An 18,448-nucleotide genomic window follows, 5' to 3' on the forward strand; every position below is an offset into this window, starting at 1 on the left:
ATTGTAAGCTTCCTGAGGCCTCCAAAGCCATGCTTTCCTGCAGAGCCTGTGGAACCATGAGCCAATTAAACCTCTTATAAATTACCCAGTTCTCTTTATAAATTACCTAGTTTCTTTGTAAATTACCAGTTCCTGATAGCAGTGTGAGAATGAACTAATACACGTATTATTCTTGGTTTCAGGTATCCACTGGGGGCCTTGGAACATATCCCCCACACAAAAAAAGGCGATTGCCATACTTATTTATAACCTGCTTTATTATGCAAAAAATCAAGATACTTAGTGAGATTATTTAGAAGGAGAGAAAGAAAAGGAAGAAGGAAGAGGAGGCTAGGAAAGAGGAAGGCAGGGGGAAAAAGAAACCATCCTTACAGCTGCCACTTAGCCATTTGCACATCACCCACTCATTCTACCTCCAAAAGTTCAGCCCCTTCTTTAATCTGTGAAATCCACTTAAGCAGAAATTCCTCTTTTTTTCATTTATGGAGGCTTTAATTTACATTTAATCCAATTATTACTCTGTACTTAATTTTCTGATGACAAACACATTTGGCCTGTTAATATATAAAACCTTTCTGTTCCACCATGCAGGGATAAATGAGGACTAAGAAAAGGGGAGCTATATAAAGCAATAGTCATCTAAAAGTAAAGAATAAAACTTGTGTTCTCAAACAGCAATGAACTGGCAATGGAATGAAATGAAGAGGCTTTTAATAATCCTAAATGTATTTCTTATATCTTGTAAGTAAATTAACAATGAAAACTACAGCCTTAGCATAGAGAATCTTCCCTTACAAATATGTCCTTGTCACCATTCTTTATCATGCAGTGTATACTTGCACCAAGTTATAGTTACAAATATTCAAACATACTACTCTAAACAAATTTGCAGGTCCTTCAAGTTTGTTAAAATTTACCTGGGCTGGTTGTTTTGGCTCCAGAAAATTACTCATTATACTTGAAGTATCTCATTTGGCTAAGTAGAGGTTCCAATTCCTCCACTCACCATGCAAACCCTTGACAACTCTTTTCCTCAAGGTTTTTTTTTTTTTCCAAAATAGCACAGGACTCATTAGCTATATCCAGTGTTAGCCTCTATGAATATTAAAGGCTTCGAATTCACAAAGCAGTTGAAGTTCAATACATGAAAATGTCACAGTATTTTTCAGTATGAAAGGGAAAAGTTTCTATAGTTATTTAAACAAAGTACATAAAATATAGATTTCAAAATTTTCCTTACTCATTATACCTAATCCTGGAGAGATCCAATTAGTATCCAGGTGTACATAGTTTTTAAGATGTAAAAATAACATGGTGAACCTCTGTGTTCTCCCATGGTTGCCTCCTACACCTGAGGGACTCTCCAGTAATTCCAGTTGCTACTGTGATATATCTATTATAAAACCCCAAAAAAGCTCTCACTTGAAGTAGATTGCCCTTTGATCCCATTTCTTCTCAGGAGTTGTGTAGTTGTTGTGCAAACTAAAAACTGAAGAGAATCCTGATGGCTGGGCTTTCTATCATACATCCCAGGCTATGGAGAGAAGGGTAGGAATGCTCTGAACCTGGCATTCCATTAATAGCTGAGTACAGCATAGCTATCTATGGGCTCACCTGACCTAGAGTGCATCCAGGTGCTGAGTATTTAAGCAGTAAATGGAAGGTGTAGCAGGGCTCAGTGCAGACTTTCAACCCCCTAAGCTGGGCCTGTGATCTCAGAAAACTGTTTCAAATAAATATCAGTTCCCTCTGTACTCTAAGGAGAGTAGTTAATCTTTATCATGACAACTTAAGGCCATGGCCAGATTGAATGGTATTGCTGAGATCTCCATTTCCTAGCCCAGCTTGTTTTCCTGGTTGGCAATGGATCTTTAACCCTTCCCAGGGCTTGTTAGAGTCCTGCAGCACTTGGAGGGCTTGATGCAGGGCTTATTTATATTAATGATGTTCAAATGAACTTCAAAACCAGAAAATGAAAATTTAAAATTTTCATTTCAAATAAACTATACTTTTATTAAAACAATGGCAATTCAATCAATAAATTATTCAAGATAATACATTTTCCCGCTCATAATCAGGAATACTTTTGTAGCGCTCCTCCTTCCTCCTTCTAGTTACATTTTTTATACCTTTAGCTGAAGTTCAACTTGTCTACATTTTTCTGCTCCACAATACAGCAATTTGTTATTAACTTCCCTGCCCCGAACAAAATAATCAGTCAAAACTGATCAGTTTAGTGATCAATTTCTAAGCTGCCTATCCAAAAATATTGCATGATTGTGATGAGGCACGTTAACCCTTGGGGAGAGAGTGGAATAAGTGATTAGTCTGTAAATATTTAGTTAAAATTTATTTTGTATTTAGGTATCCCGGGCTTTTTTCTTAAGCCCTACATGCAAGGTTTTCAAATTTTGTATAATTTCTTATCCTTAATTTATATAATTTTCACCATTTCTCCCCAAAATGATTATGAATCATTTTTATGCACTATTATCTAATTTGGTCAGATGTGTGTGCATCTGATCTCCCTGTAAATATCCCAGAGATTATTAAGCTAAATCAGAAACAAGTAGTGATTCTAATCTTCTTCAAGCTGGAAGATTTAAATAATACAAAAATATGCACCAGTAGAACATCTAACCAAGGTGCCCAGCTCTTAATCATCTTTTGGCTCAAGTCTGAATAATCCTCTAAATAACACAGCATAGTCAAGGCAGTACAACCATGGTGTGCATCCGCATACTGCTAATTCCTTTTGCACTTGCCTGTACCACACAGTTTAGCACTTTATTACATGTTGGCTTGGCATCCAACTGCTCCGTGTGGGTGTCTTTTCATTCAAAACACATTCTGAGATGCTGAAGGGCTGTGTCCCTGGTTTAAACACCTCTGTAATCCATACAATCCTTGGCATGTTATGGTGCACAGAGAGAGTTCGTACTTACTTGCTCTTTTAGAAACTTCTTGGGTAAGACAATTCTCGGAAAAAGTTGTCAGGACTTAAATTTCTGCTGAGACTTTCCACAAGGAGGCAGATTAATACTCAGAATAAAAACTTTCTTCCTTATAATTTGACTAAAAGTCACTCACTCTTCTGAGAAATCACTATTAGAATTCAGTAATGGCCAGGATTCGCTAAAGTTACAATACTTAGTCATTTTTTTGTTATGTTCATAAACAGATCACAACTTGTGTAATTTTTAGTAATACTATTTCTTATTAGTCAATGTCAGCTATATCAACAAAGGCAATCCAACTTTTTAACAATATATTCCTATTTAGTATAATCTTTTAATATGTAGATTAAGATACTAGTCAGATCATATCTCCCAAAATAAAAGGCATACATGTGTGTATACTCTCTCTCTCTCTCTCACACACACACACAGAGTGCTTTTGTTAGAATTCACTTACCCAGAAGTATTTTACTCTCCAAAATTTTGTTTCTCAGTGAAATATCATTTGTATATAGAAATAAAAAGAAACCATAATGTATTCACAAATTGACACAATGAATTGATATTTTATGTGGGATATACAATGTTTAAGTTCCAGTTTTTATTTTAACAATTTAACAAACTGTATCAAGAGGCCTAAGATTGTATATGCACATGTTTTTGCTTGGGGGGTGCTTATGTTAACATAATTAACTTACAGATCATCGGGACAATTTCTTGGTGGCTCCAGTCTCCCTCCTGTTTGCACATAGTTTAAAACATCAAGATTGGAATGAGCTGGATAAGGCTGATGACCAAGAGTTAAAATCTCCCAAATCAGAATTCCGAAAGACCTAAGAATAATAGAGGGTTTGCTTTAATTATACTTAATACAAACACCAGGTTTACAGTAGTTTCTCCAACAACATTTTTCCTGGGGCTAGCAGGGTCTACTTTGTCAGGGTATTATTGGTCTCATAAAAGGCAAATGGGAGATATAAAAGCAGGCTGACAAGAAAAACTAGACCAAGAAATTGCATATGAGCAAATACTTCAAAGGTGATAGGAAGGCTTGGAGGAGGCACACATGTGCATACACAGAGACACAGACTCATATGCGTACTCGCATGCATGCACATCCATGCGCATATACACATATGCACACACAGAAACAGACACACATGCACACACAGAAACACGTGCACACACACATGCACGCACACATACATACACGTATGCACACACTCATACTCTGTTTCTCTCCCTGACTGAAACCCCACTGTAGGCCTCCATTATCTAAGAATTTCAGAGCATTGACATGCAGACACACCTAAGGGTGAGCACAAAAACATTTCAGCATTTTCCTCCCAAGTTTGCAGGGGATAAAGTGCCAGTAAACATTGAGAGGGAAGGCATGAATAAAAATTGGCAGCACTGAGAAATTTTATCTCATTTGTAATTTTGCCTAGGGCCAGCCCAACTTAAAAGTCATTGAACAAACCTTTACATTTTGAGCTGGCCTCTGGTCTTCTGTTTTCTCACATTAAAAAAGCAAAATTCGATGTCCTTTTAAAATCCTCTCTAATGTTTGATGATTCTGTCGGCATTACTCTGTGTCCTGTTAAACTTACCACACATCAGATTGCGTAGTGAAGATTCCATCCATTAAACTTTCTGGAGCCATCCACCGAACAGGGAGCAGACCTTCCCCTCTCTTTCTGTAGTAATCATTTTTATAGATGTCTCTGGCGAGTCCAAAGTCCCCAATCTTCACTATCCGTGGACTGGTATAGTCTTTCACAGAAACAAGGCAATTTCGAGCTGCCAGATCCCTATGGCAGAAGTTATATTTAATAATAACAACAACAATAAAGTTCCAGAAATCAAACAAGTAACCCTAGTAGGTCTGTAAAGAAGAGAAACTTTTTGTTTTTTTTACTTTAAGTTCTGGAATACATGTGCTGAATGTGAAGTTTATTACATAGGTATACATGTGCCATGGTGGTTGCCGCACCTATCAACCCGTCATCTAGATTTTAAGTCCCGCCTGCATTAGGTATTTCTCCTAATGCTGTCCCTTCCCTTGCCCCCGACCCCGGAGAGGCCCTGGTGTGTGATGTTCCCCTTCCTGTGTCCATGTGTTCTCACTGTTCAACTCCCACTTATGAGTGAGAACCTGCTTTCGTTTTCTGTTCTTGTGTTATTTTGCTGAGGATGATGGTTTCCAGCTTCATCCATGTTCCTGCAAAGGAAATGAACTTATTCTTTTTTTATGACTGCATAGTATTCCATGGTGTATATGTGCCACATTTTCTTTACCCCATCTATCATTGATGGGCATTTGGGTTGGATCCAAGTCTTTTCTACTGAAAATAGTGCTGCAATAGACATATGTGTGCATGTGTCTTTACAGTAGGATGATTTATAAGAGAGACTTTTAATAGAAATTATTCCTAGTTTGAAGGAATTAAAATGTTTAATTATCTTGTGCATTTTACCTGCACTTCAGGTGATTATTGGGCCAATATCCATAATAACCCTGTATTAAGAAGAGAACTGTACCTGTGAATGAAATGCATCTGCTCCAAGTAGACACAGCCTTTTGAAATATCTACACACAGGTCTACGAGGTCAACCAAGGTGAGTAAAGGACCATAAAACTGTAAGAAATGAAGGAAAAATTACAGGTAGTTTTCTAGTTTGCATGAAATATATACATACATGTGTGAATATAAGTGGATACATGTATATGCATATACATGTATGTATCTGATGTTTTAAAGGGATTTTTAGTTATGATTATAAGAATTCAAACAAAGAGGAAAACAAATTTAGATGTTTTCTATGCAAATATACATTTAAAAAAATAACAGCTATGTTTAGTATGTAGAGGCAATATGGAATCTTTATTAGAAAGACCTCCAGGTGTCAGGCCAGACAGATAGAGATGTGAATCCTAGTTCTGCTATTTACTAGTTGTGTGAACTTGCTTAAGTTACTTAACTCCCTAAGCAAATTTCTCATGTGTAAAATGGGCAATAATACTGACCTTGCAAAATTCAAGTAAGTTACATAATATGGCTGGTCAATAACAGGCACTTAATAAACATTTGTTGCTCTCATAAGTAGTCAAAATGATGACTTATTTAGTGCTAGCTGGTTTAATTATTGACCCAATGACATTCTGTCTTGCCAGTCATGACAATGGGCTTGTTTCTCGTATGAACCCCATATAAATTGTTAGCAATACCCTATTTCAAAGTTTCAAATTACTCCTCTCATCTAAGAGAGCGAGCACAAATATACACTTGAGCCTGTACTGGTTGCAATGATTTCTACATGGAAAAAAGCCAGTTGAAGTTTTTATTAGTACCATATTGGGAAAATTCAAAGATCCTGCACTGAAGCTATATTATACTGTCTGTCCTTTTCCAGTGCTCTGCAATTACCCTGGTTCAAGCCTTTGTCATCCCTAATCTAATGCATTCAAAAATTTCCCATGTCTCCAGCCTCCTATGCTTTCATTAGCTTGCTTTGTTGTGACCCCTTCCTGTAGAGTCTATTATGAATTCCTGAGCACAGTCTCCACAGCACTCCCAGGCTGCACAAGCCTCTCTACAAGTCTATTAATTTCCTACTGTTTCTCCTCTCTCAATCTGTGCTTCAGTTACGCTGGTCCACTTGCAGTTCTTTATTCCTACTCTGCATTTCTCAGTCTCTCTTCTTTATTCCTGCTATTATTTTTTTCTCCTGGAATGTCCTCCTGTTTCTTGTTTTCCATCCACAGCCTTAGCTGAGTATCTCAAATGATTCCCAACCTCCAAGTCCTTCAACTCCTTAAAAATAAATGCTCTTAAGTGCTGTTCTCCCTACCTCCTCTGACACATTTATCTCTTCCCCCAAACTAGGAATATTCTGATGTTCTGGGGCTCACTATTGCCATGGTTCTTCACAGCCACACCTAGGGCTAATAACTAGGCTCTGACTTTACTCCCAAATCAATCCTTCTCCAACCTGATTCAGGTCCACTGTCTCATGGCCCATATCTGAGTCCTTGCTGGATGTCTTGAATGGTTCACTGGTTCCTGTGAATGGAACCCTGCTCTGCTCTCGGCAAAACCTACTCTACCTGTGAAGTCTTTCTCTAGGCCTAGGATCCTACTCCCTAATTTCAGCCTGGTGGCTAGTGCCCTGTTCCCTGCTGACAGATTTTCATAATGCTGGTGCCTGCTTGGATCTCTGACTACTCTCTCCTTCTGATATACCATGTATCAACCTGTTGGGATATCGCATGACCCCATGTTGGGTTTCCTTGACTCTAGATGCCACTCTGGACTACCACCTGTCATCTCTTGTTAAACCCTTCAGACATATTAAACTTTGATCTCAGTTTATCCCTAGTCAAAGCCTTTCATAACTCAGTGGGAAAGCACAGTTCCGCTACTGTTCTACCTCCTGCTTTGGGGTTGTGTCTGAATCAGAAGGCCTCTTCCATGAAGCCCTCTCAGCTTTCCTCAGTTAGGAATCGCTCCTTCCTCTGGGCTTCTACAGTGTATTCTCCACTGCACTCTAATGAGTCCATCCACTTCCTACTTTAAGTGGATTATTTAGGTATCTGTAGACTTGCATCTGTAGACTTACAACTCTACCATGTAACAAGTTCCTTGAGTGCAAGAACTACATCCTTCGCCGTTGTATAGTAAACACCCAGCAAAAATTTGGTGAATTGAATTTTATCTGGAAGGCAGCACGTTTACTACATATTCATATTACTTTGACAGTTTTTGTTTGTTTCACTTTTTTCTATCTTAATACTATCCTTTTAACAAAAGTTAAGGCCAGGTGTGTTATCTCATGCCTGTAATCCCAGGACTTTGAGAGGTCAAGGCAGGCAGATTACTTGAGGTCAGGAGTTTGAGAACAGCCTGGCCAACATGGTGAAATCTTGTCTCTATTACAAAAAATATATACAAATTAGCTGGGCATGGTGGCGAGTGTCTGTAGTCCCAGCTACTCAGGAGGCTAAGGTAGGAGAATTACTTGAACCTGGGAGGCAGAGGTTGCAGTGAGCCGAGATCACACCGTTGCACTTCAACCTGGGCCACAGAGCAAGACTGTCAAAAAAAAAAAAGTTAAAAGGAACCTTAGGAAGTTTTTGATTCAAAATTTCATTTTGTAGATAAAGTAGCTGAGTCCTCAAAGCAAAGGACTAGACCAAGCTTTCTGGGCCTAGTTGCAGTCAATTCTTAGGCATCCAACCCAACAAAACAGTCCTTGAATGCAGGGAGAGAGAGAAAAAGGCTTCTGCCGGTTTTTCTGATATGGTGCCTCTGAGCACTCCACGTGGGGAGAGGCTAGCCTCAAAAGAACTCAGCATGAGAGGGAGTAGCATTTGTGATGGTTCCCATGGGCCTCAGGCCTTCATTCTGCCTTCAGCACTTAACGATGTCTCTATGGTTGCAGCGAAGGAGACAAAGCCCTGCAAGCTGTTTTTTGCAGCCACCAGGAAAGGCTGCGGAACAACTGAAGTGCATGTGAGAACCAATCTTTATAAGCATTAGGATCCTGGGTGAATCAAAATGATCTGGAAAAAGTAGATCCATGTTTTTTTCAGTCCATCCTTTTTCATCCTTTCTTCACTTTTCATACACTTAGCGCCACCACAAAACAAGACAATCTACAAATAAAATGTATTGTTTAAGATGAGGGATTGAATGTGTGCATTTTTAGTTCCACTCTCTCCCCAAACCTTACTAACATGGCAGTATAGTGAAAATTTTCGTAATTTCACAAGAGCAAATCCACTGTCATGAGAACTGACATGGCAGACAAAGCATTCTGGAAGAGGGAAAGCAGATGGAGGAGTGGTAATTTAGCAGAGCCAAGAGGATGAAAGCTGACTGCCTACAGAAAGAAAAGGCAAGAATTAAGCTGTTTTTCATCATGGAAGGTCATAAAGTCTCCAGAATGGGAGGCAGCAGGTATCCCTGAATACAGGGACAAGGAGAAGGACTGAAAGCAAAAAGAACGTTTAAGCTATTTAAGGCCTAACTAAACCATAGATTCTTCTACCACAGATGAAGGCTTCTGTCTATAGAAAACAAACAAATAAAAACAACAGAAACCTGAACCAGAACAACTCCAAGTTTGAAGATACCACCAGTCACACTGAGGCACTGTACTGAAATGGAGAGGATTAAAATTAAATAAGAGTCCACATACCGAGCCTTGAGACCTCCAGCCCCCTCTAAATGCTCTGAGTTGATGCATCAGGCATTTACTGTCCAGAGGAAACATGAGTAATTTCCTCCCTGGTTAAACTGGCAGATGTCAGGGAAGAGATTCAGTTACTGGCACTGGAGGACCCCCAGTGGAAGAGCAGGGTCCCACCTAACACCAAAAGGAAGCTTCCTTGGACACATAGGTTCCCATCATTTTGTTAGGCCTCATGATTAAATATGAAACCAGCCAAGAATACTAGACATTTGAGAAAGATTCTCACATTGAATCAGATTCCAAAACAAAGAGGAACAAGGAAACCAAGGCAATGCAGGAAGCAAATTAACACTGTTTGAAAAGTATAATTAACACCCTAAAAAAGATGAGTACAATTTTGCATCCATGAAGAAAACCAGAATATTATTTTAAAAAGCAGTCAAAACACAAGAATAAGTATGTGAAAAATTAAAATATGTTTAAAAAAAGTTTTAATCCTACAAAAAGATTAGGGGACAAAGTTGAGGAAATCTATCACAATAGAAAGCAAAATGACAAAAGCTAGAAAATAGGAGACAGCAGCTAATAGAATGAGAAGATGAAACAAAGTAGTCTATTATAACAGGATTTCTAGAACAAAGAAACACAGGGAATAAGGAATTCTCTTCATTATCAAAGAGACAATGAAAAAAATTCCTGAAACTGAAGGGAATGATTAGCGAAGCAACTGTTACTGTGCTGTGAGTAAAGAGTACCACAGGTAAAATTTTCCTCAAATTTTTGAAGTGGAGGAGGCAGAAAACAGACCACTGATAATAAGTTCAGGAATCAGAGTGGCATAAGAATTCTTGCTGGCAATTGTAGAAGTGAGGAAATAAAGATGTAGTGGCTTTATCTGTTAGATAAAGAGTTTTCAACCTAAAAGTCCAACCAAATTATCAAACAAGTATAAGGGAAGAATAAAGGGCATTTTCTCAAAAATTAAAAAAAAAAAAAGCAGATTTTTGCTGCACATGCATAGTTTCCTACACTTTCTCTTTTCTAAAACAAACAAAAAGTCATGAGATACAAGGAAAAAGCCTCACATGGACAAGAGTTGAGGAAGATTCTCAGGTCTAATATGAAGGAAACCCCTACAACAGCAGCTATGTAGCTAGCCTAGAGCACAAGCATCTACACTGCTTCCAGGAAGGAAGTGTCCAAGAAAAAATTAAGTACCAGATTATCTGATATTGTTAACCATATTGAGAAAAGTGTTACCATTCAGTTGGGGAGTTCACGTATATAAAAACTAAAATGAAAACAAGAGATATTTATTAAACTAGCCTCAGGAAAAAAACAATAATAACATTTGGATAATTCAGCTCCAAAAATAATAATAATAACTAATTAGTTCTAATAATGCAAACCCAGAAGGATGATTTATCTGCAGATTGTGATAACTGTCAGGGGATGAGGCAAGCAAAGTTTTCCTGTGTGTAGCGTGGTGGGGGATGGACAGGTATATTATGAGGAAATCTAAGAGAGTTAAATCCTCATCTTCCATACTGGGCAGTCAATTTACCCCAAATTGAAAAATCAACACGTGTCAGTATGAGCAGACTATTTAGGAACTTGGCGGTAAATACCAGAAGATATGTGCAGGCCTGAGAGGTAGGAATGAAGCAGTGCACAGGGCTCCTGTTTTTCACTATATGCTTTGTCACACATTTAAATTTTTCAGCCATATGATGTTTATTTTGATATAAAAAAAGTTTTTAATCCACCAGATTTAAACTTTGGTGACTTGTCTTATCTCACGTGTTCTCATCTAAGGTATAAAGTAGGTTCCTGCAGGTAGTCACCCCCAGTCCTGTCCGCCATTCCACAGTATTTCCAGGGTTCATAATGTGCTATGCACTGCTCCAGGCACTGAGGATACAAGAGAAGGACTGCAGCTGTGTTTTGCAGGCAGAGCTTGTTAGCATGTATGTAGGGAAAGAGAAAGCAAGAAACTAGATGGGTGGAGTAGGAGAGGATGTACGAAATCAAGAGCTCTGTTTGGGGCAAAATACGTTTGAGATGCCTACTAATATCCAAATAGATAAGTCAACTAGAGAGGGACATTCAAGTCTGGTACTCAGTAAAGACATTAAGACTGGAAATATAATTTGGAACAGACAGGCATATAGATTAAGTACAGAGATATGCCTTTCCAACTCCACATTATCCCTGTGCTCCAGCAAAACATGATTCTGGCAATGAGGGTCATGTTCTCCCATTAAATACTAAAAACAGGCTCGGGCTCACATGAGCAGAAAATGCCAGAATGTTAGCCCACAGTTCTGATTGTCAAAATCTAACGTGAAGTAAATAGAATAATTCTTTCCATATAAGTCTTCTAAGGTTTTACCACTGCAGCGTATTAAATCTAAAGAAAATTAATGGGGAATTATAGGGCATTTGCATTATGAAACCAATATTACAGATCCCAACTGCCTACCGTTGCCATGCGGGCTTTACGCAAATAAGTAAGAAGGTCTCCTCCTTCCATCAGTTCCAGGATAATATACTGGGGTTCATTCAGCAGACAAACTCCAAGCTGTTTCAGAATGTTGGGATGATTAAATTTGCTGAAAGGTGGAAAGACACAGGCTGTATGACATGACAGAGGCAGGAGTCCTAGCCAAGGGTCTTTATGGAGTACAGCAATTCTTTACCAATAGTTTCCTTCTAAACCCCTGATTTAGTGTCTCTAACGCTTCCTTTTCCAACTACTGGTCTTTGTGCTTACCTTAAGGAGGTAATATGGCAACCCCTAGTGGCCATGAGTATGGATAACATAGGTTGGTTTTTAGAAGGAATAACATTTGTATTAAGCATATTTTGGAAAAGAAAGTAATTTTGACTAGTAGCCTCCTTGAAAAGATATTTTAAAACATTGTGTTTTGGGTCATTACAGGTATGAAATATATACTCTCCCTTTCAGGAAAACAACCCAGAAATGCAGGTTTGGCTACACAGTTTTCTCAAGACATCAAACCGAGGAAGTCCCAATCTAATAATTGGAACCCACAGCTTGAGACTCAACCAACCACTGCCTCAAGTTTTCCCATTAAGATGCGCTTGAGCAGTTTTTATGACCACAAACTCAAACTTAGAGACAAGTTTACTAAGACAAAGCTATTTTCACTGACATTATAGCATTTGAGAGAACTCTCTCTTACTGGGTATACTTGACCATTATCACATATTTAGATGAATACAAGTGTGTCAAAAGTCAAACAGCTTCAGAATTCACTTGCAAAACATGCTCCTTACTGAAGATAAAAGAAAGGAGAACCTTTTGCCTGAGGAGTGCCTGTACCCAGGCTCAGAAGATTGGCATCTATAGACTACTTGCTCTGCAGATGTGGTTTCATTCAAACGTTTCAACCATGTTGTTTTAGGCATGATCTGTTATGTCAGGTCATTTTGGATGTTAAAAATAAGTCAAGCAGACTTAAAACTTCTTACCCATACCAAGAGAAAATTATTTCAGAGCTACCTCATCAGATGTGCCTCCTTCAGGAATTCAATCTTCTCCTGGTCAGTGGAACCCTTCTTCAAAGTCTGTACAACATAAAAACAAGTCAGGAATCAGTATAGCAGACATTTCTGTGAGCTCAGCGGGTTAATGGAGATTGTTGTTTGTTTTGTAATATCTACCCTGAAAGCTGGAAACAGATCATAGATAGAGCATGTGCATGTATTCTATAAACCCTTCAAATGTTACCTCCTGTTATTGCTAGTAGAAGAATATGCAAAATAAAAGGTCTACTAATGCTTATACAACATTCCTTCAAAAGGCAGAATTTTAAGAGACCAAGTTTTGTTGTTTAGGCTAATTTCTTAATTTTCAAAATTTTTTTCTCAATATGTTTTCTTTATCTCCTTGCTTTCAATTTATTTCTTGAAGGCAAAGTTCCCAGTCCCAAGCAATTGATCAAAGCTAATCATGAAAATTATGTTCTGAAATTCTCCAGCCTCCCTTGGAAATTGCGGTGGTCACATAACTCGGTGATGGTCAATGGTATATAAGAGAAAAACTGCTAAGGCGGGGAGGGAACTTTGAAGAAGACGTTTGTCTTCCTGAACATGTACATCTGGCACCATCTTTCCTCCTTTCCCTGGTCCAAATGAAGATATGATGCTTGCTTCTTTGTCAGCCATCTTGGAACACTGAGGCAGCAAGCATGAACAACAGCCGAGAATATTTCAGAGATACTGGCTCTGACCTGACACACTATCCTGAAGCCAGCAGTCATCTTGTTACATGAGAGAAATAAACATTTGTTTAAAACAGTCAAGGTGGGAGTAAGTTAAAGAACTTTTAAATGACATCATTTGGAAGCAGAGAGAATTTTGCCAACTTTTCTAGTTGTATAGCTAACTCTCAAAGCAATAAATCTCTAATAAGCAGAGATCAGGATATTGCTCAAATACATAAAAGATTCATCCTCCCTTTATCAAAAGAAAGTTTTACAAAAATATGAGTATATCCAGTGCTTCCTTAAAAATATATTAAATATACCATGATAAATAATCATGTAGTCAGAGACTGACAAACTATAGCTTGTGGGCCGCCAGATCCAGCCTGTCACCTCTTTTTGTATAGCCTATGATCTGAAAATGGCTTTTCCATTTTTAAATGGTTGAAAAAGTCAAAAGAATACTACTATTTCATGACATATGAAAAAATATAAAATTAAAATTTCAGTGTTCATAAATAAAGTTTTATTGGTACACAGCCACGCTCATTTATTTACATATTGTCTATGACAATACAATGGCAGAGTCTGTATGGCCAGCAAGCCTAAAATATTTACTATCTGCCCAGTTAAGAAAAGGTTTGCTGACCCTTGGTCTAGTACCTTAAGAATGTGTTTTACAACTCCAGTTCTCTTATGACATGGTTGAAGAAAAATGATTGTCTGATAGGTCTTAGCTAATTAGTAGCCTAAGAGGTAATGCAAATCCTGGAGATTGTTGATTACAAACAATATTCCTATGTAGAAAATGTTTTTTAAAAATGTGATTTCTATAGCTATGGATAGGCTCCGACATTCAACCCATCCTCTTTTCAACAAAGAGCACTCAACTTTTATTATAATTATATCCATGTCAATCCTTGTAGATATGGTGATATAATGTGTCAAGGAGTTGGAAGATTCACATTACCTTCACTGCTACTTTGATTTCTCCACTTCCAGCTCCTAAGATGTCCACTGCTGTTCCTTCATACACTTCTCCAAAGGCTCCACTTCCCAGCAAGAGCTGCAGAGTCAGTTTTTCCCGAGGGAAGGCAGGAAGATTTTCAATCTCCTCTTGGGTTGGAAGAGTGCTGTAAAATAGCAACATTTTTGTCTCCCCACCCTCCACATATACAGGGTATACAAGTTTGTGTTGGTATTGGTATTTGTGTTTGAGAGAGAAAGAAATATCTCATGGCTTTGCAGCATTGTGTGTTTTATGTGACATGGTGATGTGGAACTTTGTGTTCCTAATTACTATTCTACCACCTTTTACACAGACAGAGCATGATGGTCCACTTCTAGGCAACTTAATTTTGATAAAAACGTATATGTGTATGCATTGCCTCAATTACTGTAACTTGTTGTGTCAGTTAGTAGGTATTGTAACTTGTTGTGTCAAAGTTAGTAGGTATTAACTTCTTCAGATTGCCAATTTGTGTAAAAAGCTACTGCAAATTAGTAATCAATGCATCTGGGTTTATCAGCTTTTCCTTTAGCTACTTCATACATGTGACATCTTATATAAAACAAAATTTACTATGATCAAAAAGATCAACCCCATCACCATAAGGTTAACTTTTAGAAAGCCAAGTTTCTCACTTGGAATACTACAAGGGGGGAAATGCTGCTATGTTAAAAATGCTTTCCATTTATAATAGGGAATCTTGAGTAGCAGATATGCGCAGTATTTGCTCAAAGGAAAGTCACCTCTAAACAGCTGATTTAGATTCTCTTTGTGTCTACTTCAAATCCTTTGCTTTTACACCTTGCATTATAAATTTCTGAAAGCAAGGCCTATGATCATTTAAGTCCTTTTTGCATAGATCCTAATATAATGAAGCTTTGCATAAGACACTTGAATATTTTCCTTAATTATGATGACAACAAAAGTTCAAAACTCATCTGTTTTAAGAAGGTTTTGTGGGCAATCATCATACAAATTCTGAAATGGAGTAAGATACTTAAGGCTGACCACGTACACAAGGCTCTCAAAACTCTCCTCTCAAACACTGCCTCCAGGTCAACCAACCACGTTACCATCTATTCTCTTCAATGTAATATTTTTCTCTTTCTTTCATTTGTTTTTGAGCTACATGATAAAACACTGGAAAATAGTGTATTTTTGTGTATTTTTCTTATAACCACATAATTTGCCATCCACATTTGAGAGTGGAAGAGGAAGTTTTTAATAATTCTGCCAGAAAAATGGGTATAAACCATTACTGTCCTGGGCAATGCAGAATTCATGGGTACTCTCGTTGTTGCCCACCCTTTGCCTACGTGTTCCATAATGATGGCCCACGCTACGTACTGTATTGCATAGCAGGCATTAGCCAGGCCTACTCCAGCTGCCAGACCTCGCAGCTCAGCCAACTCTTTGTCTTCGTTTAAAAGCACTGTCAGCCCCTCCTTGGCACTTTTTTGATTCTTTAGTCTTCTATGCCAGACTATAAAGGAAAAAATGACATAATTTACAAAATAAAATATTGCTTCTTTTTCCCTTTAGGAAATGCTAACAATGCATTTTAAGTGTTTTTATGTAAGAACCCTATCAGTAGAATAGTTATAGAAGTTTTCATAATTTGATTTTAAAATAGCTTTTAAAAAACTAATTCAATCCAGGTAAAAAGTCATATAAAAGTACACAAATCATACTACACCACTTTTAATGTCACTTCTTAAAATTTAATATATTTCTTACTGTTGTTATAAACAAATTAAAGTATCTTAATATTAAAACTTATTTGTCAAAATCACCTATAGAGTCAAAATAAACCAAAATAAACATAATTATTAGTGAAACAAATTCATTTTTGAGTTCAGTCACATCCAGGTTATACTCCTCAGTAGAAAAGAAAATGCTTTCAGTATAATGGCAATTTTTCTTTTTTTCTTTTTTTTCTTTTTATTTTTTGCACAGTACAAGAGTGTTTATCATTGTTGTTCATATACACATACTCAAATATGTAGAAAAAGTATTGGAACGAAGCGTACCAAATGTTAGCAGTGGTCTGCCCTACTTGTAGAATCATTTGTATTTTCTTCTTTATATAATAAGGAGTATTAGTTTTATAATAATAAAATAATCTTTTTAATATTAAAATATAATTATGTCAATAAGATTGTCCATCTGTACTGGACTGTTGACTCAGAAGTTGAAAACAGCAAGTATGCTTTGAGAGATGATCATTAAAATTTGAACTTAATTTCACAGTAGTTTCTATATTCAAGAAGTTAGAGTTTTACTCACATGAAATTCAATTTGAGGGGCTACTCGGTGACAGATCACAAGTACCTTTTGCTAAATTAATTTTTCGAACTTGAAATGTTCTCACCACCTCGTTTTTATGCTTCACTTTTAAAGGCCCAATGTAAGCCCACACCCTCAATGATGCCTTCTGAAACCTCGGCAACCTCTACTAATCTTTCCTATCTGAACTTGAAAGACTAATTATGCCTCTCTGTGAGTGCTTATCCTATGCACTGTCTTGTTTATTTCATCTATTATTGTCTTTTGTTATTATTTAACACATATCTTGCTATTTATCTTTCCACACAGGCATGTCTTACCTCCCTCATTAAATGGCAAGCTCCTGACGTCAGCAGTTGAATTTTACAGGTTTATATTTTCCTCTACTCCCAGCAGAAGGCTAATGTTAGACATTAGATACGACCGCTCAGAAGCAAAGGCTGTCAACACTCATTTTAAAAACCTGTCTTAATTTTATGTTTATAACTGATAGTGCCCTCAGCACAATACAAATTTTAAAATAATTGTGACTTTTTTGTTATTTTAATGAGTCAACCTTTTCTCATGCACGCACACACTCTTACTAGTAAAACCACATGCACTGCTGCTAAAAGCAAAGAACCGAATTAGCTTAGCTAGACTCAAAAATTCATGAATTTCAAACAGAATAAAGACCTTTTAAGTCCTGAGAAAGTCAGATATCCATAGGATGTCTTGGAAGCACAATAGGTTGTCTGAAATTATCTCATGTTCATCCACTAGAGTTATGGGTTTAAACAATGGTGATGTACAAGAAAGTAAGCAAAGGTCAGCTGAAGGATTCTTCATGTAATTCTCCTTCCCAGTAGGAAAGCAGACAAGCAGTCAAGCCTATATGCCAACTGCCAAATATACTGCAGTCATATGCGTAATTCTGGAGGGGCTGGCTTAGTGGCACAAACATCAGCTGTGCAATGCTTAGACTCTCTGGAACCACAGGTTAAAATCCTGGCAGGGTCAGCTGAAATTTTTAGCTTTCCAAGTTTACTGAAGGAGTTTCACATATTATCTGAGTGGAATCTTTGAAAAAAATCTGAAATCAAGCTTCAAAGTGCTCTCATATAGATTGTGACTCCAATCACTTTGCAGAAAGAATAAAGATTTAGAACACAGTAAAATGTTGGTTTTCTTTATCCTGAGAGTTCAACTTTGTGACTTTTCAATCAACTTTCCCTTGTAACTTACCCCTGTTTGTTACAGGGGTAACAAATAAGTCACAACTTTCTTAATATGTGTTTGAGTGTTCTTTTCTGGTAAGAATCATGCCCTTCTTTTAATGATTCACTGTGTTGGGGACTCTCAATATTAGCAACAGATAGGGGTCCATATCTCTTATAAGCCAAACTCAAACAGTTTGGGGACTGAAAGAAAGTGCTATTATTATTTGTGCTGAAATAGAAATAAACAAGAATGTATGATCACTATGGTAACTCTAAAAGTCCAATCAATACTTGGCCATTCCTTTTGAGGTTTTCACTGCATTTTATCATCATTAAAGTACATCTTCTTAGAAAAAAATAGCTTTCTATCTACCTAACCTAATTTTTCTGCTTTCCTGGTCATTTATAAATGAGCAGGGATTTGAAATAAGCAGATCAGATGTCTGAAAGCAAGAGTGGATCCCACAAGCCAGAAATGGATCTTCTGCAACAGAGGCCATACTCATTCCAAACCAGCCTGTCTGCTTAGAAACCAAAACTATCCCAATCAAAGATTGTCAGTGGCCTCCCATT

At 37.5% G+C, this 18,448-nt stretch overlaps 1 protein-coding gene across 4 annotated transcripts in view; it reads right to left on the reverse strand.

Annotated features, from left to right (window-relative positions):
* The window catches only part of ROS1 (ROS proto-oncogene 1, receptor tyrosine kinase), a 151,145-nt gene that overhangs the window by 17,710 nt on the left and 114,987 nt on the right, over nt 1-18,448 (reverse strand). For all 4 annotated transcript variants that reach the window (XM_033234395.1, XM_033234394.1, XM_033234393.1 and 1 more), the window contains 7 exons: nt 15,738-15,873; nt 14,352-14,514; nt 12,679-12,743; nt 11,635-11,764; nt 5,499-5,596; nt 4,568-4,768; nt 3,656-3,790 (listed from right to left, as the gene is read on the reverse strand). In XM_033234395.1, coding sequence (XP_033090286.1) covers nt 3,656-3,790; nt 4,568-4,768; nt 5,499-5,596; nt 11,635-11,764; nt 12,679-12,743; nt 14,352-14,514; nt 15,738-15,873 — 928 coding nt within the window. The remainder of the gene's footprint in view (nt 1-3,655; nt 3,791-4,567; nt 4,769-5,498; nt 5,597-11,634; nt 11,765-12,678; nt 12,744-14,351; nt 14,515-15,737; nt 15,874-18,448) is intronic.

This window comes from Trachypithecus francoisi, unplaced genomic scaffold (genome assembly GCF_009764315.1).
Source record: "Trachypithecus francoisi isolate TF-2019V2 unplaced genomic scaffold, Tfra_2.0 Lachesis_group15, whole genome shotgun sequence".
NCBI classification, from domain to species: domain Eukaryota; kingdom Metazoa; phylum Chordata; class Mammalia; order Primates; family Cercopithecidae; genus Trachypithecus; species Trachypithecus francoisi.